The following is a 24,216-nucleotide window of genomic DNA, read 5'->3' as shown; positions in this document are numbered from 1 at the left end:
CACGGCCCACCACTCTGCGGCCTTCTACACGTGTGCCTCCTTCCTGGCCTCGACAGCGCGTCATGGAAAACAGCGCCAGGGGCAGCCTGTCCTCACAGTAAGGCTCTCGCCAGGTCAGGCGGCGCCGCGGACAGCCCCGCGCCGGGCTGGGAGAAGGCCCCCGGAGACCGCGGGAGCGGCGGGAGGAGGCGTGGCTGTGCGTGCTTGGGCCGGGGTGGCTGTTCTTGCAGGGGGACTCAGGGCCGGCCAGGGTCCCAGGGAGCCTGCCACCCCTCCCGACTCTGGCGGTCCTCGCCGGCTCCTGGTCTCCACTTAAGTGTCGCAGCCGCTTTGGGCGAGCCCCGACGGTCCAACGGGCTTGTGTCCGAAAGCAGTCTCAGCCACTCCCACCCCAAAACACAAGCGAGGCATGCGGACAAAATTGATGCAGCTGAAGTAACTGTGCAATCGAGACAGCTGGGCTTGCTTAATTAAACACATACTAATTTTGTTACTTCTCCGAGAAAAAGCAAAACAAAGCACTCAAATCAGGGAATCCCTGGCCTTGTTATGGAAAAGTCAAAAGTGCTCCAATAACTTCAAGCAGTTAAACTATTATTATTATTATTATTTAAAGATGGCCGGTAAGGGGATCTACATTATTTATTTTTTGATTAGCATGTAACACATTAAGAATGGTACTGGTTCTAAATTTCCCAATAAATAACTTTTTGAACAAACTGAAGATAATTAGTAATTTAAAATTAAGTCTTAGGAAGCAATGTCTGAAAATGTAGCAGCTTTTATTTAGGAAATAAATTTGATCTAAAAACAAGACAAATATATCAATGTTTTATCTGAGGAAAATGCTTATTTCCTTTAAATTATTCCAAATAACCTATTTGGATTGATGAAAATAAGATGACTTAGAGTGATTAGGCAATTTCTAACTGTCACCCAATAAAGAATTTGTTCTAAAAATAAATAAAATAGATACAAAAGAGAAGGGCTGGCCGGTTGGCTCAGTTAGTTAGAGCATAGTTTTGTAACACCAAGGTCAAGTGTTCAGATCTCCGAACTGGCCAGTCGCCAAAAAAAAAAAAAAAAAAAAATAGAATTTGTTCTTTTGAATCACAAATGTTATGGAAACGGAGAAAAATCCCCTGGCTATCATAATTTGTTCAAATCCCTATCACTGAAGTCAGCCATCTGTAGGATGGAATTTATTGCAGATTTGCAAAAAACACAACTGTTTACCATCTATATCTTGCAGCAATTTCCAAATGTTTCCCAGTGTCACTGAGTGTCTCTGACACGAATGGTGTGGCTATGAAGTATTCGAAATTGTGCATTCATGTGCATTTTCTAAGAAGTATATATAAAGAGGTCTAATATTTTCCAAAAGTATTTTTTTGTGGTTTTTTTTCTTGGCAGCTGGTGGTTTGGGGATCCAAACCCTTGACCTTGGTGTTGTCAACACCGTGCTCTAACCAAATGAGCTAAAAGTATTAAATAAATATTCAGTACCAGATAAATCAAAAACTTTAAAGTACTATAGGTATTATATTTGCTCTGGCTATCCAATAGTCTTCCAGCAGCAGAAGTTAAAGCCGAAGGTAATAAGGTAATGATAGTTAAAATCATCTTAATCTCTCTCAGAGAAAAATATGCTCAGGAACAGGATGAGGAGAAGGGAAGAAAAAGATAACAGGACAAAAGACAAAAACAAGACAAAATAAAACAAAACAAAACAAAAAACACCCTTTTCAAAACAAGACCTGAAAAAAAAGATTGAACAAATAAAAACAAAAGAACTTGGAAAGTCTTAGTGCTATAGTTCCTTGACATATTAAGATTGACAAAATGTCATTTGAAGATAATAAAAGCACTGAAATTGTTTGATCAAGAGTACTGGAAATATTGTTTGGTCTAAGACCACTAGTGAGCCACGGGCCAGCCCGTCAGAACTTTAGTAAGATGAAAAGAATAAGTTATTTCTAGGCTGGCCCCGTGGCTCACTCGGGAGAGTGTGATGCTGATAGCACCAAGGCCACGGGTTCGGAGCCTATATAGTGATGGCCGTTTGGCTCACTGGCTGAGCATGGTGCTGACAACACCAAGCCAAGGGTTAAGATCCCCTTACCGGTCATCTTAAAAAAAAAAAAAAAAAAAAAGAATAAATTATTTCTAGAATCAAAACTAATTTAAAACAAAGCATACCTATTGTACAAGAATCAAACCAGAAATCACTTTTAAGTCACTCCAAAATCAAGCTAAAAATCAGTCTGAGAGCCTTATAACACCAAGGTCACAGGTTTGGATCTCTATGCTAGTCAGCTTCAAAAAAAAGAAAAAAAGAATCAGTCTCAGAGAAGCCAGAGGAACTCTGCTAAAGATGTGGCCTATGTAAAATATTAAGTGGATGCACTTTAATACATCTTAATAAATCTAATGCTTCCTAGCCTGCAGAGAAATAAATACATCATTTCAAGAAACATAATTATTCTGAAAAACAAGGTAGAAATCTATTACCAAGAGTCATACAAGGTCAAGGGTTGAGATCTCCTTATTGGCCAGCCCTCCCCCCACCAAAAAAAAGCCATACAGATGTTTATGTACTTTGACCCAGAAAGTCCTCTCTTGAAAATTTATCTCAAATAGGGCCAGCCCATGGCTCACTTGGGAGAGTGTGGTGCTGACAACACCAAGTCAAGGGTTAAGATCCCCTTACCAGTCATCTTTTTAAAAAGAAAATTTATCTCAAATAATTTACAAAACACAAAAGATATGTGAATTTCAGTATATGCTATATATAACATAAATAAATAAATAAAACAAGTGTTTCAACCTCTGCACTATTGATATTTTCGGCTGGCTAATTCTATGATATGAGAGTTGTTCTGTGCATGGTAGATTATTTAACAAACTCTCTGGCCTCTACTCACTAAATGCCAATGGATCCTTCAACAATTGTGACAATCAAAAACGTCTCCAGATATTCCCAATGTCCCCTAGGAGGCAAAATCATCTCTGTTGAGAGCTATTGGCACAAATATTTAACCACAGAGAAATAGCTAAATATATCAATGAGATATTATTCACCTATTTAAAAGAACTGTGAAGACTAACAAGGACATAGAAAAGTCTTTCTAGAAGTTTTAAAGCTAAAAAGAAAAAGAAAAAAAAAGTTCTAAAATGAGGGTTGGCCGGTTACTCGGTTAGTCAGAGAACAGTATTGTAACACCAACGTCAAGGGTTGCATCTCATACCAGCCAGCTGCCAAAAAAATTTGGGGGGGGGGGCCGGTCCGTGGCTCACTTGGGTGAGTGCGGTGCTGATAACACCAAGGCCACGGGTTCGGATCCCATATAGGGATGGCTGGTTAGCTCACTGGGTGAGCATGGTGCCGACAACACCAAGTCAAGGGTTAAGATCCCCTTACTGCTCATCTTTTAAAAAAAAAAAACAAAAACAAAAACAAATTTTTTTTTTTGCACCATGCTCTCCCAAGTGAGCCACGGGCCAGCCCCCCCCCAAAATGTTTTAAAATAGTTACCTTTTGTCCCCATAATTGCACTTCCCAGAAATAATCAAAAGGGATTTTGAAAAAAATAATCACCAAAAAAAAAAAAAAGGAAATAAATGAATTTTAAAAAAAAGAAGTCTCTCACAGTTAGAAAAGTCTCTCACAGTCATTGAAAGGTAAAATTCCTTGGTTTCTATTAGGATGACAAAAAAAAAAAGGTACAATTTTATAAAGAGAAAGTTTAGTAAAATTTTGTAAAAAAATTCTGAATTTTGTAAACAATAAAAGGTATTTATAGATATGAAGAAAAATGACTGGCAGGAATGAGTATTATTAAAGTTTTACTTATTGGGCCGACCCTGTGGCGCACTCGGGAGAGTGTGGTGCTGGGAGCCCAGCAGTTCGGATCCTATATAAGGATGGCCCGTGCGCTCACTGGCTGAGCGCGGTACGGATGGTGACAAAAAAATTAAATAAAATAAAAAATAAAGTTTTACTTATTTATTTTGGTGGCTGGCTGGTCTGGGGTTCTGAACCCATGACTTGGTATTATAAGACTGTGCTCCAACCAGTTGAGTAACTGACCAGGCCTTATTAAAATTTTAAAAAGCTGTCTCTTAATTATGTTTACCAAATAATTTTAAATTTGAGTAAACCAAAAATTGTGTATTTCTACAATTATGTAAAGAACTTTAGGGCTGGCCATTTAGCTCAGTTGGTTAGAGTGTGATGTTGTAACATGAAGGACAAGGGTTCGGATCCCCATAGAGGCCAGCCACCAAAACAAAAACAAAAACAAACACATATGTTCAATTTAGGGATAAAGTAAATCAGAGTTGATTTACTTGGGGCTGGCCTGTGGCTCACTCGGGAGAGTGTGGTGCTGATAACATCAAGGCCATGGGTTCGGATCCCATATAGGGATGGCCGGTTTGCTCACTGGGTGAGTGTGGTGCTGACAACACCAAGCCAAGGGTTAAGATCCCCTTACCGGTCATCTTTTAAAAAAAAAAAAAAAAAAAAGAAGTTTACATACGGATAAAGATTGGAAATTAGAGTTGAGAAATAAGTGTTGTGTAGAGTTATGGGAATGTGGGTGTATTGAAATTTTTATTCTTTTAAAAACATTTTACTGATAGATGTTTCAAATATATAGATACGTACATATATACATACAAATGCACATATGTACAGGTACATAAATAAAGCCATGTTCGTGAAAATCTGCTTTATAGGCCTAATGTTGTATATATGGCCACATAAGACTTTTTTTAAAGAAAATGTAATTTTATTAATATATTTTTTAACATTCTAGGATGTTATTGCAGAGGAGTTGGGAGGGCAGGGGAGAGGGGAAAAGGGAAGCAAATGGGGTGGAAGAAGGAGGAAGGAGGAGGGCAGGACCAAGGTCCATTGCACCCCCCTCATTCCCACAGGGGAGACTGGGGAGTTTCAAGAGGTAACTTGGTCATTGCTGGGCTAGGTGCAGATGTCAAGAGGTGTGGCAAAAGCCCTCGTGCCCCACCGTCCCAGCTCGGGAACCTGGGCCACCCCCCCTTGCTGCAGCTTGGTGGTTGCTGCTGGGCTGGGCCACATAAAACTTAAAGTTGAAAAGTAAAATCATAAATGTGACAAATTTATTCTTGGAGGAGTGAAAGTTGCTCTAGCCATATGGTTCTCAAACTTTAATGATCAGAATTATCTGGAGGCCATGTTAAACCACTGATGCTTGGGCCTTATCCCCAGAGCTTCTAATTCAGCAGGTCTGGGATGGGGTCCAGGTATTTGCATTTCTAGAGTCGCCAAGTGAAGTTGTTATTGTCCAGGGGATCACCCTTTTTTTAAAAAAAAAAAAAAGAAAGGTGATGATACCTGCTCACAAAAAGTTTACAGGACTATTTTCTAAGTTAAGTTTGTGCAATATGTATATCAATAGTTAATATAAAGTATTGTCCAATATGTATATCAACTTTCAGTGAATGCGTGGTATTGAGATGGGATAATATTTCCCTACGTTCTATACCCAAACTGATACTTTATTATTATTATTATTTTTTTTTTAAAGATGACTGGTAAAGGGATCTTAACCCTTGACTTGGTGTTGTCAGCACCACGCTCACCCAGCGAGCTAACCGGCCATCCCTATATAGGGATCCGAACCTGTGGCCTTGGTGTTATCAGCACCACATTCTCCCGAGTGAGCCACGGGCCAGCCCTCAAACTGATACTTTTAAAGAGCTATGTACTAGGTTCTTGTACTGTACATTGACTGCTCATACAATCTTAGTTCTATCTTCTCTCCAGTTTTTTTTTTTTTTTGGTGGTTGGCCAGTATGGACATCCAAACCTGTGACTTCGTGTTATAAGACCGTACTCTATCCAGCTGAGCTAATCGTCCAGCCCTTGGGCCTCATCTTCTTTGCCATCCAAAGTGGAAAATTGGAAAGTTTCTACAACATGATCACAATTATGCCTCCAGATTTCCTGCAGTATCGAGGAATTTGAGGAACTCAGTGTTCACACACAAACAGCTCAAGTACTCAACTACACTTTGAGTGTGAAGGAAATTTGATGGTTTAAAGTACACACAGTTTAGTCATCTGTATTATAAAGGTTGTTATGTGTGTCTCAGGGTTTTTGGCAAAGATTTAGAGCTCTAAACAGACTGTGATTCTTGTTCTCTTGCCACTTTTAGAAATGAAGTTTTTTTTCTTTGTCACCTGACCCAGTGGAGTACATTCAGGTGGTTCACTCTATTTTCACCCTCTATTTCTAATACCAATTATTGATTATTTAATTAGATTCCTAGAGGAATTAGGCCTTTCTTGCCCAACTTTCTAATGGTCAAAACTTCACTGCACAACACCCTACTTATTCATTCACGGCCAGCCCAAATATCTGCTTTCATGGAGCTCCCATTCTGCTGGAAGAGACAAACAAACAAAAATTTAAGTCAAGGGCCGGCCTGTGGCTCACTTGGGAGAGCATGCTGCTGAAAACACCAAGGCCGCAGGTTCGGATCCCTGTATAGGGATGGCCTATTAGCTCACTTGGGAGAGCCTGCTGCTGACAACACCAAGTCAAGGTTTAAGATCCCCTTACCGGTCATCTTTTGGGAAAAAAAAAAAAAAATTTAAGTCAAAATAACTTGAGTGTACCAGCCAGTTGCCAAAAACAAAAACAACACAACAACTTGAGTGATGCTCCTGGTACTATCTTCGGAATTTTTTTTTTTTGCATGTTTTCTCTTTGTGGCCATCCATGGTGGCCTCTACGTAACCCTACAGTAATTAAGCCCTGGGCTCTGAGTCAGAAGGCCTGAGTTCCATACTGGCTCTGCCACTTCAAGCTGGGTTACCAAGTTGCCCAACCTCTCTATGTCTCACTTTCTTCATCTGTAAAATGGAGATAATTATAATAGAGGCGTTGTGAGGATTAAGGGTTTAGCACAGAGTCTGCACATAATAATCACTCAGTTAGTGTCTGCCACTGTTATTCTTTTCCACGTATACTTCTTGCACTTTGTTTTTCTATTTGTTTTGTTTTGGGTTTATTTGAGGGGGAGTTGTTTGGCTGCTGGCGGGCACAAGGATCTGAATCTTTTCCGAAAGCATCCTTTTTCATTGCACAGCTAAGACTTCTCTCTTTTCACAAAGACTCTCAGTTCATGATTTTTGTAGATTTCCTAGGCCCAGCCCACAGAATTCCAGTTTGCTATTGGAATATATATTGCTCACACCTTTAAATATGCTTTTTATACAAACTCCTCCTTTGCCTGGAGGTGATTTTGTAATTTAGCATAACTTTGGAGGTGTGTGTGTGTGTGGGGGGAGATTGAAAGGACACACCTGTCACCCAGAAGCCAATGATTAAATAACCATTTGATTATTGGAGGCCCCTACGTATTAATGAGGGTAAGTTTAGCATGACATAGTCCTCTTTGACAAGTTCTGCAGTCCTACAAGGCTGGGAAGGCATGTGGTGGCCACAGAAAGACCTGGGTTCAGGAGGTCTTTAAGGGAAAGGTAGCATCTCTTTTTCTCTCTACCCAGTACCTGGCACAGCACCTAGCATGTTCATTCCCTGGCATATAGTAGGAACTCAATCAACACTATTTTCTAACTGCATGATGCTGGGCAATTTACTTAACCCCTTTGAGACTAGGTAGCAAGTAAATGCTACACCCGCTTGGAAGGGTATGTTAAGGAGAAAATGAGCTAACATTCATAAAGCCCCACTCAGTGCCTGACGCTGGCAGGTGTTTGACAATTGTTGGTTCTCTTCCCCTTTCACTTCCTGTGTGCTTCCTCCCCCAACTCCCCAACTAATGAGGTATTTAAGTTAGGGACTTTGTCTACCTTTCTCTGCATACTTAGGGATAGTTTCGATTTATTCACTCATTCAGTGGCTCTTGGAGCACCTACAATGGACAAAAGCTTAAAGTCGAGAGAGAACAGGCATATTCAGGAACCTGGAGTAACTGAATATGAACCAAAGAGGCTTCAAGGAGGAAATGATGAGAAATGAGGCTTGAGTGGTTAGTCTGGATTAACTCTCAAACGGCTTTGCAGGTTGCATGAGACTATGGACTTTATCCTGTAAGGCAGAGGATTGCCATGGAATCAGGGAGTGTCAGGAACTTCTTTATTTATTTATTTATTTATTTATTGCTTTATTTATTTACTTATTTAGGCAGCTGGCTGGTATGGGATTATTTTGCTTTATTTTTACTTTAGAATGCTTTGTGGTTCTCAAACTTTAGCGTGCTTAGGAATAACCAAGGAAGCTTGTTAAAAGGTGGATTCTAGGGCCATACTGCCAAGAGGTCCAAAAATTTGTATCTGAACCAGCACCCTAGGTGATTCTGATTCAGGTACACATGGGAGTACTTTAAAACCATAAGACCAATTAGGAGGCTATTGCAGTAGCCCTGGACGGAGCTGATCCGAACTAGGTAGAATTAGGCTTCCCCTGCCTCCCCTGACAATCTGCTTACCTTGACCTGTCTCACATCTAAGGCCTTAAGCCTCTTCCTCCCCAAGAAGGACTAGCAGAAGCCCAGTACTACAGGCTGAAGAGACGTCGACAAATTTGGTAGGTACAGCCGCCCTCTCGCCCATCATGCAACGCGCATGTTCGAGGGGAAACTGGTGCTAAACCACTGGTAGGTGACCTTCCTCTGGGTCTGGGTTTTGTAGGTAGCAGAGCAGCTCCCTAACTGCAATCTATTGAGAGTCTGCCCTTGACACAAGGGTTTCTACAAAAAAATTTAAAAACAGAGAAAAAAAAAGAAAAAAGAAAAAGAAGAAAAAAACATTTGGTAGGTATTTAGAAGGTGGAATAGACAAGACTTGGAGACTGATTGGATGGGGAGTATGGGAAGGACAGGCGGGAGTCAAGAATGCCCCCGGGGTTTTTGGCTTGGGACAGTTGTATGGTGTGCCCTTCCGTGTAAGAGTGGCAGGTCAGTCAGGGAAGGTAAAGTGAGGCGTTTTGAGATTTGAGTTTGAGGAGCCTCTGGGACCTCTGAGTGGAGATATTCAGAAGTCAGTCGGATATACAGAAACTCAGAAGAAAGATCTGGACGAGAAATATAGATCTGAGACTCATTAGCCAATAGATGGTAATAGAAGTGGGTGAAATCGTCCGAGAAGAGGGAACATAGCGATAAGAGAAACGGGTCTAGAACAAAACCTGAGGAACAGTAAAGGGAAGGGCTGAGGAAGAAAAACATTGCAAAGACTACTAAGCACAGGCTGGAGGTGAGAGGAAAATCTATCTCCTGCAAAGCCACAGGGAGTTCAAAAGAAGTGACAAATTGGGAAACACCCTGGATTCAGTAAAGAAGTCTGAGATGACCTTGTAGAGAGCCCTTCTAGTGCAACTATGGGGACAGCACCAGATGGCAGTGGATTGAGGAGAGAGTGGGAGGTGAGGGGGTGGAGACAGCTGGCATGGACGTTTTTTCAAGCTGTTTGGCCAAGAATGGAGAGATATGGTGGTAACTTAATAGAACTGAGATTTTTTTCTGTGCTAATGGAGGAGCAGAAGAAAATAAAGGGACAAAGGAAATAATAAAGCGACTGAGAGAAGCGGGATGGAATCCACTGCACAGATGTCGGACTGTTCTTCAAACAGTGGGAACCTACTCCTATTTTTTAACCGGATGGAAGGAGGAAAGAATTGGTTTGGAAGCTTGCTGTTGGGTAGTTCTTGCTGATGGATTCGGAAGTAGGAAGAGAGGCCATGAGTAAGAAGTTTTTGTTTGTTTGTTTATTTATTTATTTTTGGCGGCTGGCCGGGAAGGGGATCCGAACCCATGACCTTAGTGTTACAACACCACAATCTCAATTGAGCTAACCCACCAGCCCCCGGAGGTTGCTGAATGAATAAATGAACATTTTTCTCAGCTAGACAAAGGCCAGGGTTACCAGCAGGACGGAAGAGGCAAGAGCCTGGAGGGAACCTGGTTGAGGCTGAAGCTTTAATATTTAAAGGTTGAGGCTGAGAGAAGTGTGATGTTCCTTTAACCGTGGGGAGGACTGCATTTGGTCCACTGAACAATGTTTTATCCAGAACCTCATGCTCAGGCTTTGATTTAGGGTCCCTCTTCCTCGTCTAGTAGGTCTGCCTTCCCTGGCCTATGGCTCACGTCTGAGGCCTCAAGCCTCCTCGTCCCCACTAGAGACCAGCTGGAAGCCATTTTGATTATGTTCCACCACATAAGGAGGACAATACAGCCCCGCCCAGGGCCAGGCGCGCCCCCGCGGCGGGCTGGGTGCGCGTGTCCGCGCCTCTTCCCGCCGGCCCGGCGGGCGCCTGGCCCAGGCCGCGGCGGCGCGGGTCTGGGGAGCGAGGGTGGTTATGTAAGCGCTGCGCGCTCCCGCGAGGCGGCAACCAATGGAAGGCCCCGACGGCTCGTGCTCGCGCACGCAGGGTGGGGGAAGGGAGCGCACGACGTGCGCGCGCCCTCTCCCTCGTCCACCGCTGCCGCCTCCTTCTTCTGCCGCTCCTGGTGGTTCTTGTGCGCTCGTTCGGTGCGGATCTGGTACGTCTTTTGTGAAGCGGCAGTTGAGGAGACTCCGGCGCTCGCCATGGCCGACGAAAAGCCCAAGGTGAGCTCGGCGCGGGCTTCCTCGCCTCACGGCGAGCCGGGGGTCACGGTGCGGGCCGGAGTCCGGCCCGAGCTCGCCTCGGGTTCCCCGCGCCTTCCCCGGCCCCCCACGGGGCTGGCCGCGGCTCAGGCCCGGGCGCTCCGCGCCATTTTCTTCCCTCCCTCTCTTCCTCCCTCCCGCGCCGGAGGAGGCCCCGCCGCCCTCCCCCGCCCCCGCGGCCTCCGAGTGCGCGCCGGGCGCGAGTTGGGCGGGCGGATCGCGAACGCCCGGTGGCTCACCGGCCCCGGAGCGGGGATTCTCGGCCGGGGCGCGCGTGAGGAGGGGCGTTGGGGCGCGCGGGGTCCCCACCCTCCGAGGACCCCGCGCCGGGCCGCGGCGGGTGCTGTCGTCTCCGCGGTGGCCTGCAGTCCCATCAGCCTGGGGCTTCCCTTCTCTTGGGTGGAGGCCGCGGGCATCTTTGGACCCCTGCCCGGCCGGCGGCGGCCGGTGAAGCTTGGGGAGAATCAATGGACTGCTGATGGGTTGGGAGCCTGATGCCCGCGGGCCGTCGTCAGGGCCCTGGGGGTTGGGGATTCCCGGGGAGTATTTCCCACTTTAATGGCCGAGGGGGCCCGATGGGGGAGGGCAGCGGCTTTTCCCTGGGTGCCAGCTAACCCCCAGCCCGCGGAGACCATGTGATTTCGAGAAGTTGGAGGCAGAGATACCAGCAGAAGACTTCGTAGGGCTGAACTTTTGAAAGCGGCTTTTGAGGCACAGGGAGACTTGCCATGAGGACCAGGGGACACACATCTCTCAGGGCACACGGGACTTGTTTCTTTTGGTTTGGTGACACCCCCACCCCCGGCCTTTACTTTCTGGAGTGATTTAGGGGCTACAGAACTCCTTCTACACTTGATTTTGATGAACTTCAGGAATTTACGAGGAAGACTTGAAATAAAACTGTATCTGACCTATGACGACAAACGGGAGGGGAGAATAAGATCTCTTGACGAAAAGTAAACAAAAATGAAGCTGCTAATTCATTTACCAGGTGAACATTAATCGTGGTTCTGAGTTATTAACGCAGCTCCGGAGATAATCAGGATATTCCTCAATTAAGATTTTTTTAGAATGTAGATTGGATTTAAGTTATTCAGCCGAGTTTGGTAACTTTTTAACAAGAGAATAGTAATGAGTTTTGAATTGCAAGGTATGTTTTTGTTTTTGTTTTCCTTGCACTCTAATTCAACAGTTGTACTAAAAGCGCTTGGAAAGAGAAGGGACACTTATTTCTAACTTTTTTGGGGGAAAGGTATATTTTGGGAATGATATAAAACGTACCATTTTAGAACATTCAGCTTCAAGAGAATGTTGCAATAAGTTGAGTGGGATCCATCTTTAAAAATCTATTGTTGCCACTGATAGTATTGTATTTAGGCTTTTCTCCTGTAACAGCTATGTAATACTGTTGCTGCAGTATTTCTCATCTTTCAGATTGATTTCAGCGGCTGAAAACAGCTGTGTGCAGTTTTATCACACAGAATGAAAAACCTGTTGATTTCTGAAGCAACTTGGGCTGCTGCTACTTTAAAAGGTGTTTGTTTTTCACATTTTCCAAATTATACTTTTATTTTTCTTTCAACAGGAAGGAGTCAAGACTGAGAACAACGATCATATTAATTTGAAGGTGGCGGGGCAGGATGGTTCTGTGGTGCAGTTTAAGATTAAGAGGCATACACCACTTAGTAAACTAATGAAAGCCTATTGTGAACGACAGGTGAGGAATTGATATGTGCACTTCCACTGAATAAAACTTTAAAGAAAAACAAAGCTTATTTTCTTGAAAATAGAAGCTAGCATAATATTACAATGACTTGGTATATCGATTCCTCATGAAAACCCTTAGGATGGTTCGGTTAGTATTATGTATGATTCTAGTCCTATGCCTGAAATGCATTAAATTATATTTACAACACTTTGTTCCTAAGGGAATGTAATTTGGCTTTTATAAGAAAATAATGGTTAACTAGGTAAAATTTTTTGTCAGGCTCCCCCTCCCCCCATTTAAAATTTGTCTTGTGTCAGAACGATTATTTTGAATATTTTAGTCAATTTGGAAATGCAATTAAATGTGAGTTTAAGGGCTTTGCAATTTTTCTGAAGCATGTAAATTGTCATATTTGTTTTTTTACACTAGTAGAGGTCAGAAAAATTTAACCCCACTGAGCCAGGCATAAACAGTGCTATATTATAGGGACATTTGCATTTTACTCAGAAAAATAGTATATTGACATGAAGAATAGGAAGTAGGAATTTCTGCTGTCTTGATTTGAACAGTTGCTAGGAGGTAAATATAAGGTTTTCCTAAAACAGATGAACTTCATTTTGTGATGAGTCCCATGATAAGACAAAAGCAACTTTAAAGGTGACTTTTAGGGGGCTGGCCTGTGGCTGACTCGGGAGAGTGCGGTGCTGATAACACTAAGGCCACGGGTTCGGATCCCATATAGGGATGGCTGGTTTGCTCACTGGGTGAGCGTGGTGCTGACAACACCAAGTCAAGGGTTAAGATCCCCTTACCGGTCATCTTTAAAAAAAAAAAAAAAAACAAAACAGTGAAGTTATGAACTTCTTTCTGAGTGTTTGAAACTATTTTATGCCTAACTTATTTATAACATGAGAGAATACCGAACTCTTTTTTTTTTTAAAAAAAAAGATGACCGGTAAGGGGATCTTAACCCTTGACTTGGTGTTGTCAGCACCACGCTCACCCAGTGAGCGAACCGGCCATCCCTATATGGGATCCGAACCCGTGGCCTTAGTGTTATCAGCACCGCACTCACCCGAGTGAGCCACGACCCGGCCCAGAGAATACCGAACTCTTGATTCTTTATATTCATATCTAAACCTTCTTACAGTTTCTTATAAAGGTATGATCTTTAATATACTGTTATCTGGAGAATTTTGGTGAAATCCCCCTAAGAATTAGTAAATATGTACTTATTGTGCTAAAGAATGTATGCACTGGCATCTTCCGTATTTGAACACTAGTGCCCTTTCAGGTTACAGGGGAATTTTGAAAGGTAATCATCTTGTAGAACTTATGTAGCAAAACCTTATATAAAATAGAAACTCATACTTCAGCTTTTTAAATTTTTTTTAACTTTTAAATTTTTTTATTTTAAAAAGATGACCGGTAAGGTGATCTTAACCCTTGACTTGGTGTTGTCAGCACCAGGCTCTCCCAAGTGAGCTAACCGGCCATCCCTATGTAGGGATACAAACCCGTGGCCTTGGTGTTATCAGCACCGCACTCTCCCAAGTGGGCCACAGGCCGGCCCCTTCAGCTTGGTTTTGAACAGTAACCTCTGCATATCTTACTTAACCTTTCTATAATTACTACAAAATTTTAGCTTATAAATGGTCATGTTTTTCAACATGTACTATGAAAACTTTCATAGAGCAGAGTTAAAAGAGTTTTACAGTGAATACCCATGTGTCCACCACCTGGACTGAACCATTAACATTTTACTGTACATATCTATTGATAACATCTATCCATCCTAAAGTGGTCTTCTGCGGGGGCTGAGGGGGAGCTGGTTGGTACAGGGATCAAACCCTGGACCTTGGTGTCAACCAGCACTACACTCTAACCAGCTGAGTTAACCAGCCAGCCCTTAAAGTGGTCATGTTTTTGAGACTTCTCACATTACTTGTATGGGCCCTAAAGGAGCTTTGTATTTATCTGGTATTTACCAGGTGCCTACCATGTACTGGGGACATTATATATTAGGTGCCAGAAAAACAAGAACACATAGCACATCCTCTATACTCTAGGTTATCCTTACAGGAGATTATCCTATAAGATTGAGAGATGTCAGGTCAATCATTTTTTTAGTTTTCCTGCTGCGTTAAAATCAATTTATTGTATTACCCAGTGTAAGTAAAGTTTTCCTTGAATTTTCCTAGTGATTATGTTTAGGATTGGGATTATATTTGACTAATAAACTTGTTAGGACAACTCTCTAATTTGCACTAGAGGAAACAGAAGCAGTGGTAGTATGTAAAGAATTAAATCCTACTTATCTGTTGGTATGTAAGTATGATTTGAAGATTTGATCCAGGAGGAGCTTGGAAAAATATTTATTCCCATTTCCCTCTTAAATTGGGAATAACCTTGGAATTCTGACTATTAAGATGTGTTTGCTTTTCACATGTTTTCTCTCATTCCAAGAAAAAGGGAGTTGGGGTCTCACGTAATTGGGCTGGTTACCTGCTTCTCGGGAGTAGGTACAGGCTATCAAAATACTAAAATATTTATCCAGTCTAATTTGCAAGCTAAAGTATTTTTTGGCAGTTGAGAATTCCTGATCAAGGATTTCCTATCAAGATTAATTGAATGTTCATATTTTTAATTAAATCACTTGGCATCATCTCTGGAGAAGTTCCAGTGAATGTCTAATAGGCATCTCTAACTGAACATGTAAAAGAGGATTTGATTTTTACCCCTTGGAATCTGCTTTTTCTTTGGTTTACCTACTCAATAACTGGTCAGTCAGTTGTTGAAGTCAAAACTTTGAAGTCATTCTTTTTTTTTTTTTTTTTTTTAAAGATGACCGGTAAGGGGATCTTAACCCTTGACCTGGTGTTGTCAGCACCACACTCCAAAGTGAATGAACCGGCCATTCCTATTTGGGATCCGAACCCATGGCCTTGGTGTTATCAGCACCGCACTCTCCCGAGTGAGCCACGAGCCGGCCCTGAAGTCATTCTTGATGATGTTCTCATAACTCAAAATCCATCAGCAGGGGGCCGGCCCGTGGCTCACTCGGGAGAGTGCGGTGCTGATAACACCAAGGCCCCATATACGGATGGCCGGTTCACTCACTGGATGAGCGTGGTGCTGACAACACCAAGTCAAGGGTTAAGATCCCCTTACCGGTCATCTTTAAAAAAAAAAAAAAAAAAATATATATATATATATATATATATATATATATATATATATAATCTATCCATCAGCAGACTGACTCTGTTCTCTACTTAAATCTGTGTTCTCCAGTGCAGTAGCCACAAGCCACATGTCACTACTGACCATTTGAAATGTGGCTAATCCAGATTGAGATATACACCAGATTTAGAAAATTTAGTATAAAAAAGGGTAAAATATCTCAATTTAAAAATATTAATTGCAGGGCCGAGCCCGTGGCGCACTCGGGAGAGTGCGGCGCTGGGAGCGTGGGGACGCTCTGGCCGCGGGTTCAGATCCTATATAGGAATGGCCGGTGCACTCACTGGCTGAGTGCCGGTCATGAAAAAAAAGACAAAAAAAAAAAAAATATTAATTGCATATTGAAATGACAGTATTTGAATATGTTGGATTAAAATATTAAAATTTTAGTTTTTAAAACTTTTTAATGAGGCTACTCAAAAATTCAAAATTGTCTTATGTGGCTCACATTTCTATTGGATAGTGCTGAATTATACATGGCTCGCAACCATTTCATTCTTCTCTTGCTCAATTACTACCTCATTGTCTTCTCTGACAACCCTTTTTTAATTTGAAGTGTTCCCATCATTTGATCTTCTGGTTTTTTTTTTGTTTGGTTGGTTTTTGCATTGATCACAGCCTGTTTTTGTCTGTCTCCACTGAAATGTAAGCTGAGATAGGGACTTTTTGTTCACTATGTTCTCTAGAGCCTAAGCCAGTACCCAATACATAGAACATGCTCAGTAAATGCTTGTAAAATTATATAGAGAGCATTCAAACTAACAACTCCAGAGATTGGTTTGTAAATAAGTTTTTCAATCATGTGAAGTAGAGTTTGCCCGCTGCATGTGAACCATGTAGTCTTCTGCTAACTGAGAACATACTGTTTCATTCTAGTGTAGATTTAGCCTAACAGGTTACATCAAGGAGTGTTAAGTGGTTTCAGAGAGCAGAGTCACTAGTTTAGCCCAGTTCATTTTTGTGAAGTGAAGAAACAGGGACCCAGAGAGATACTTCACACAACTCCTCTGGGGCATAGCTATCTCAGGGATGAGATTTATACAGAGGAGGAGCCCAGATACTGCTTTATGGAATCGTAAAGGCAAATTTCCTTTGGACTTGATATGTAGTGAATCCATGAGTAAGGGAGGGTTTAGTTTTAGAGAGCTTTTATTGATGAGGAAAAGCCTAAAAAGTAGGAGTTGAATTATCCAAGAGAACAGTTACAGAAAATTGGTGACTAAGTGACTTAATTGGAATATTGGAATATGTTTCACATTGGGGCTTTCAGCATACTCAATGTAGCTCTTCTAGTCTTTTTTATTTATTTATTTTTTTGGTGGCTGGCCAGTATAGGGATCTGATAGCTCTTCTAATCATTCTGTGCACATTTTTATGCTCCAGAATACAGGTGGCAATAAAGGAGTACAGTTTGCTTATTCTGACCCTGCCTTTTTTTCCCTCTTCTTTTGAATGGCCACACTGTTGACCTTACCAGTGGATGTAATGAAGAACCCAGCCTATAGAGGATGCTTAGTATTTTGTTGAAGCAAGGAGTTTTCAATGGAATGTTTGCAAATTCATACTTAGCAATTAATGGCTTGGCATTGAATTCTTTGTTTTGTGTATTCACAAATTGAATGTCATTATAAGCAATGAGTTAAGGCTGTGGAGGTCACCTGCCTGGTGGGGAATTGTTTATATTCTTTTTTTTTTTTTTTTTTTTTTTTCCTTTTTCGTGACCGGCACTCAGCCAGTGAGTGCACAGGCCATTCCTATATAGGATCCGAACCCGCGGCCGCTGGGAGCGTCGCCGCGCTCCCAGCGCCGCACCCTCCCGAGTGCGCCACAGGCTCGGCCCTGAATTGTTTATATTCTTAAACAAGACAAGGCATAGTCTGAAAGTGGTATGTGTCAAACACTTGACTAGTGTTGTGTGTGTGTATGTGTGTGTGTGTCTGGGATGGGGATCTGAACTCTTGAGCTTGGTGTAGACTAGGGTTTTAAAGGGTAGTTTTAAACAGATTCTGTGAATAATTATTAAATAAGGGTTTTCCTTATACTTGTTATACAGGTGTTTATTGAGTACTTCGTTTCAATATTTTTAGTCCTAGGAACTCAGTTTAATTTTCTCTTAAATGTCAATTTAATTTTCTCTTAAATGTCAATTGGTATTTAAGGGAGTTTTTGTTAGATGTTTCCTAGAAAGTTATTATTATTTTCACTACATACATCCAAAGATACTTTATTTTCCCATCTTCATTTGGTTGTCTTTACCAACAGCTTTTTTTTTTTTTTTTTTAATAAAAGATGACCGGTAAGGGGATCTCAACCCTTGGCTTGGTGTTGTCAGCACCACGCTCAGCCAGTGAGCAAACCGGCCATCCCTATATAGGATCTGAACCCGTGGCCTTGGTGTTATCAGCACCGCACTCTACCGAGTGAGCCACGGGCCGGCCTTTTACCAACAGCTTTGATTCTGTGTTTCTCTCCCCCGTCTCCATCACTTTGTTAGGTAAGCAAGCTTGATAAGTAAAACACGAATCAGTTTTGCAGAAGGGGCATGTTTAGGCTCATTTATTTCTTTACATGCATATAAAAATATCTTGAAGCTAAACTCTAATAAATACAATTTTAAAATTTCCTGTTGGTAATAAAGCTGCTCAAATTCTTAGTATCTTCTGATTTATTTTTATTTTTTAAATAAGATAAGGGCTGGTACATGGCTCACTTGGGAGAGTGTGGTGCTGATAACACCAAGGCCGTGGATTTGGACCCCTATATAGGGTTGTCCCGTTCCCTCAATTGGGAGAGTGTGGTGCTGACAACCCCAAGTCAAGGGTTAAGATCCCCTTACAGGTCATCTTTAAAAAAAAAAAAAAAAAAAAAGAAGAAAGAAAATGAAGTATGGTTAGATGGATATTGCTTTTCATTCATTTTATTCCATCAGTACTTAGTGAGCAGCACCTAATGTGTGGGAGGGATACAGTGTAACCAAGGTTCCTATTCCTCCTGGAGCTTGTTTCTAATGAGATTTTAACAAATAATAATTACTGGTTTGGGTAAGTACTAAGAAGGAAATTTAAAAGCAGGTGCTTCTTTTGAGCTATTCCAGGAATTTCATGGGTGTAGATTGTGGTCCTATGGGTGTTTTTAGGGACAGCTATTGCTTGTGGTGGAAGCTCAAGGATAAGAACTTAATGCCCGTGGTATGCCTAGCATTGTGCTATGTGTGGGGCATTAGTTTGCATAGTGGTAGGAACTGCTTGGGTAGAAGTGAAGGTAAAGTAGCTTTTAGGCAAAGTTTTATTTTAATCATTAACAACTTTTTAGGTGACTCAGTTTTCATTATTATTATTATTATTTATTTATTTTTTTTAAAAGATGACCGGTAAGGGGATCTTAACCCTTGACTTGGTGTTGTCAGCACCACACTCAGCCAGTGAGCGAACCGGCCATCCATATATGGGATCCGAACCCGGGGCCTTGGTGTTATCAGCACCGCACTCTACCGAGTGAGCCATGGGCCGGCCCCTTTCTGACTTATTTAAATGAAAAATTTGTTTCATGTTATAATCTATTCAAGCTTGTAGCAGCTGTGGTCTCAAAAGCAATAAAGCTTTTATAAAAAAGATTATTTTTCAAAATAAAAACAAAAAAGAATTTTTTTTTTTTTAAGATGACCAGTAAGGGGATCTTAACCCTTGACTTGGTGGTGTCAGCACCACACTCCCAAGTGAACCAACCAGCCATCCCTATATGGGATCTGAACCTGTGGCCTTGGTATTATCAGCATCACACTCTCCCGAGTGAGCCACAGGCCGGCCCCAAAAAGAAAATTTTAAAAAATCACAACCAAAAAAACTCAAACATACTATAGTTTAAAGAAAATGAGAATCACCCCAAGTCTTTTTACCCACATAGAACTATTTGTTTTTGGGCCGGCCTGTGGCTCACTCGGGAGAGTGCGGTGCTGATAACACCAAGGCCCCAGGTTCGGATCCCATATATGGATGGCTGGTTCGCTCACTGGCTGAGCGTGGTGCTGACAACACCAAGTCAAGGGTTAAGATCCCCTTATCGGTCATCTTTTAAAAAAAAAAAAAAAAAAAAAAAAAAAAGAACTATTTGCTTTTGGTAGTTGGCCTGTATGGGGATCAGAATACCCACAGAGAACTATTAACATATTTGGGGTCGGCCTGTGGCTCACTCGGGAGAGTGCGGTGCTGATAACACCAAGGCCACAGGTTCGGATCCCATATAGGGATGGCCAGTTTGCTCACTGGGTGAGTGTGGTGCTGACAACACCAAGTCAAGGGTTAAGATCCCCTTACCGGTCATCTTTAAAAAAAAAAAAAAAGAACTATTAACATATTGATTGTTTATTTAGGTATTTGTTTTATAATATATTCATGACTAAATATGCATATAATTTTATCTAAATGGAGTTCATACTCTACATGCTTCTCATTACTTTTAAATTCTCTTGTTCAGGGTTTATCAATGAGGCAGATCAGATTCCGATTTGACGGGCAGCCAATCAATGAAACAGACACACCTGCACAGGTAAATATCTCATTGTGCTAATTAGAAAAACAGTTGTGTTTTGTAATATTTCAACAGCTTTGTTTATGAATTTGTGAACTTCTAGACATTGGAATATATTTTGTTTTTGTTTCTGTGGCCGGCCAGTACAGGGATCCAAACCCTTGACCTAGGTGGTATAACCTCACGCTCTAAAGACCTGAGCTAACTGGCCAGCCCTGGAATATAGTTCTTTTAGAGTATAAAGCTATGTGAAATATGGTCAAATGGGAAGAGAAGGGAAGAAATAAGAATGGTTTCAGGAAATGCCGGTGTTTTTTAAATATCCTGTTATCACTCAGTAAAGGGGATAAGTCATTGACTTACTTTAATAAATCCTATTTTATCTTATTACCAGCATTTGGAGAAAATAATTTAAACTCCTGTCTTCAGAATGTAGTTTTGGGCCGGCCCGTGGCTCACTCGGTAGAGTGCGTTGCTGATAACACCAAGGCCACGGGTTCGGATCCTATATAGGGATGGCCGGTTTGCTCACTGGCTGAGCGTGGTGCTGACAACACCAAGCCAAGGGTTGAGATCCCCTTACCGGTCATCTTTTAAAAAAAAAAAAAAAAAAAAAAAAGAATGTAGTTTTGTTTTTGTTGCTGTAGTCCGTAATCGTGCCTAGGGTTCACCACAGGTGATTGGTTGGCTGTTGATCTGACCATTTAGCTCCTCATGCTGAATTGAATTCTCTTTCACCTAACCTAGTGATCTAGAGGGAACTAATGGCTCTAACTGCCAAGTCTCCTGATAGCTTAGTTTGACAGGGAGAGGTCTTGGTAATAGGTGACTTTCCAAACCCTTAAGACAAGGTGGCACTCTTTTAATCTCTTTACATCTCACTTCAGCTTGTACTGTCACTTTGTATGGAGTTGGTTGGGCTATCTTCTATGGCAGAAGCTCTTTGTTTATTTTTAATTTTTTAAATTTTTTATTGGTTATGGATATTCATGCGATACAAAGCTGATTGTCACCCCTCATTGTCTTTATTTTTATCCTCTATAGACTTAGAAAAGTCTTAGAAAAAAAAATTAATATTGTGCTAGCAGAAATTTAAATTAGATCCCTCGTATTCGTATTTTTGAATTTCAGTTTTATGACCCAGTAAAAACTAGAAAATGATAAATATGGCATGAGTGAATTAGCACATCCAGATTGTGGTTTTATTGAGAATCATCAAATATTTGAAATATCTACAAGTTGTACTTGAAGGACTATTGTGAAGAAATTTCCACAGGTGACAGTCTCTAAGAAGCAATTATAGTACGTAGCCACAAGGAGGAGCTAAATTGTCATGATAAATGAGGGAGGGAAATGAAGGCATTTTTAAAGTTTCAATACAGGGCCGGCCTGTGGCTCACTCGGGAGAGCGTGGTGCTGATAACACCAAGCCAAGGGTTAAGATCTCCTTACCAGTCATCTTTAAAAAAAAAAAAAAAAAAAAAAAAAAGTTTCAATATAGAACTAAACATTTCAATAGTTTATTTTAGCAGATAGGCTTGTTTTGATGATTTTAAGAGACATAGTGAATAAAAAATCCATTGTGCTAAACTGTCAGATAATTAGAATGTATTATTTGTCTTTAAGCCCTCCTTAACCACCATCAAAATTGAGGATTGTCTGCTATGCTAGTTGTAAATATTAAATTGTGAGGATTATTTGTTCAGAACTGTAACCTTGAGGCATAAAATCTTCACATTGAGTTGGAATTTAATTTTAGAATTTGGAATTGAATTAACTTTAGGTTGCAATTGATTCATTTTAGAATTGTTCTCACAATATTTTTTTTTTTTTTTTTTTTTTAAGATGACTGGTAAGGGGATTTTAACCCTTGACTTGGTGTTGTCAGCACTATGCTCACCCAGTGAGCTAACTGGCCATCCCTATTTGGGATCCGAACCTGTGGCCTTGGTGTTATCAGCACCACACTCTCCCGAGTGAGCCATGGGCTGGCCCCCATCTTAGCCTTTTTTAAACATTTTTTTTTTTTCTTTTTTTTCTTAGTATCCCATCAAGTATATTTGAGTTTCATTCTTTAAGGTGCCCACGGTGGCAGTTTTATCTCCAAAATTACCAGGTTTTTTTTTGTAGGGGGGGATAATGGAGGAATTGGTAAAGGGAAATGAAAAACGATTATGTTGTATAATGTTGAATATACTAATTATCCTGATTTGAGCATCACATGGCACATAGGTATTGATATTCAACTCTGTACCCCACAGATTATGTAAATCAACTATGTTAAATAAAAAAATACCGGTTTCTAGAAGGACTTTTTCAAAGGTAACTAGCAGCATAATTGTTACAAAGCTGATTCACTTTACAGTGTTGCCATATGTGCCAAGACTTTCTTATTGTAAACATGATTGTTTTATGTATAATGTGTGAATAGTGAATCATGTAAACTTTATTTACATTATTTACAGTATTTACATTTTTTTTCGTAAACAAGTATGTATGTAGTTTTTGTGGCTGGCCAGTACGGGGATCCGAACCCTTGACCTTGGTGTTATAACGCTGTGTTCTAACCAACTGAGCTAACTGGTCAGCTCTTAAACAAGTAAACATGTAATTCAAAAGTCCTCTCTTGGGCCAGCCCGTGGCTCACTCAGGAGAGTGTGGTGCTGGTAACACCAAGGCCATGGGTTCGAATCCCATGTAGGGATGGCCGGTTCGCTCACTTGGGAGAGCGTGGTGCTGACAACACCGAGTCAAGGGTTAAGATCCCCTTACAAGTCATCTTTAAAAAAAAAAAAAGTCCTCTCTTCGCATCCAGTCCTCACCCTTGGTGCATAGTGGTAACCATTCTGTTTTGTGTACAGAGAAGGATATATTCTTTTATGCACACACACATGCACACATAAACTTGTAAAAACAAAAATATAGTCATATCATGAGCTATTTTGCTTAGTTTTCCAATTTTTTTTTTAGCCTAATATATCTTAGGGATCTTTCCATTTCTGTACATGTAAATATTCTTTAACAGCTACATGGTATTTCATGTATGATTGTACCATGTTTATTTCTTTGGGTTGCTATTGATAATTAAGTTATTTCCAGTCTTTTGCTAATTTAAACATTACAGTGAGATCCTTTACCCACATCACCCTTCTGTAGATCTCATGGACATATTTAGTTTTTAACTTAAAAACAAGCTTTCTGTAACACTTATAAAAAAGGAGACCAAGTGAAAAGTTACCAAGTCTGATGCTGAATTGAGCTGTGTGACATCTAAAATATTGAACCCTGGGGCCGGGCCGTGGCTCACTCGGGTGAGTGCGGTGCTGATAACACTAAGGCCACGGGTTCGGATCCCATATACGGATGGCCGGTTTGCTCACTGGGTGAGCGTGGTGCTGACAACACCAAGTCAAGGGTTAAGATCCCCTTACCGGTCATCTTTTAAAAAAAAATTAAAAAAAAATAAAAAATAAAAAAAAAAAATAAATAAATAAAATAAAATAAAATATTGAACCCTGTAAGTGGGTAGAGCTTGTATATTTTTTCAGGGTATTTAAATCTGAAAATTATAAATCTGAAGAACTTCATAATCAGTGATTTTAAATGTTTTTTTCTCTTTTACGCTAGTTGGAAATGGAGGATGAAGATACAATTGATGTGTTCCAGCAGCAGACAGGAGGTGTCTACTAGAAAGGGAACCTGCTACTTTACTCCAGAACTCTCTTCTTGCAGACCAAGAATACATTCTCAATTAGAAAACTGCAGTTTGGTTCCATCACATCCTGACTACTACAGTATAATTTTTGCTATTCTTTCATTTTCCCCTTCCCTGTTCCTTTATTGTACATAAAGTAACTGGTGTATGTGCACAAACATATTGCATTTTTTTTTTTTTTTTTAACTAAATGGCCAATGGTATGTTTTGATTGACATCAAGTGGAGATGGGATGGGAAAAAATACTGGTTCTGTGAAAATACCCCCTTTCTCCATTAGTGGCATGCTCATTCAGCTCTTATCTTTATATTCCAGTAAGTTATTTTGCTCTCACTGTTTTAACAAAAAAACCCACAACAACATA

At 41.0% G+C, this 24,216-nt stretch overlaps 1 protein-coding gene across 3 annotated transcripts; it reads left to right on the top strand.

Moving 5' to 3' along the window:
• The first annotated feature begins 10,449 nt into the window (after positions 1 to 10,449).
• SUMO2 (small ubiquitin like modifier 2) lies at positions 10,450 to 24,010 on the top strand. Of its 3 annotated transcripts, none has more exons than XM_063080923.1 (4): positions 10,450 to 10,620; positions 12,245 to 12,376; positions 20,084 to 20,155; positions 23,765 to 24,010. In XM_063080923.1, exons 1-4 carry the CDS (start codon positions 10,600 to 10,602, stop codon positions 23,825 to 23,827), a joined length of 288 nt encoding a protein of 95 aa, XP_062936993.1. In that variant the 5' UTR covers positions 10,450 to 10,599; the 3' UTR covers positions 23,828 to 24,010. The 3 variants fall into 3 exon arrangements, with proteins under 3 accessions (XP_062936993.1, XP_062936994.1, XP_062936995.1); XM_063080924.1 differs by lacking the exon at positions 23,765 to 24,010 and adding an exon at positions 22,399 to 22,452; XM_063080925.1 differs by lacking the exon at positions 20,084 to 20,155.
• The last annotated feature ends 206 nt before the right edge of the window (positions 24,011 to 24,216 follow it).

This window comes from Cynocephalus volans, chromosome 16 (assembly GCF_027409185.1).
Source record: "Cynocephalus volans isolate mCynVol1 chromosome 16, mCynVol1.pri, whole genome shotgun sequence".
Classification (NCBI taxonomy): domain Eukaryota; kingdom Metazoa; phylum Chordata; class Mammalia; order Dermoptera; family Cynocephalidae; genus Cynocephalus; species Cynocephalus volans.
The sequence above is the reverse complement of the archived record's forward strand: the minus strand, read 5'-3'. Positions and strand labels throughout refer to the sequence as shown.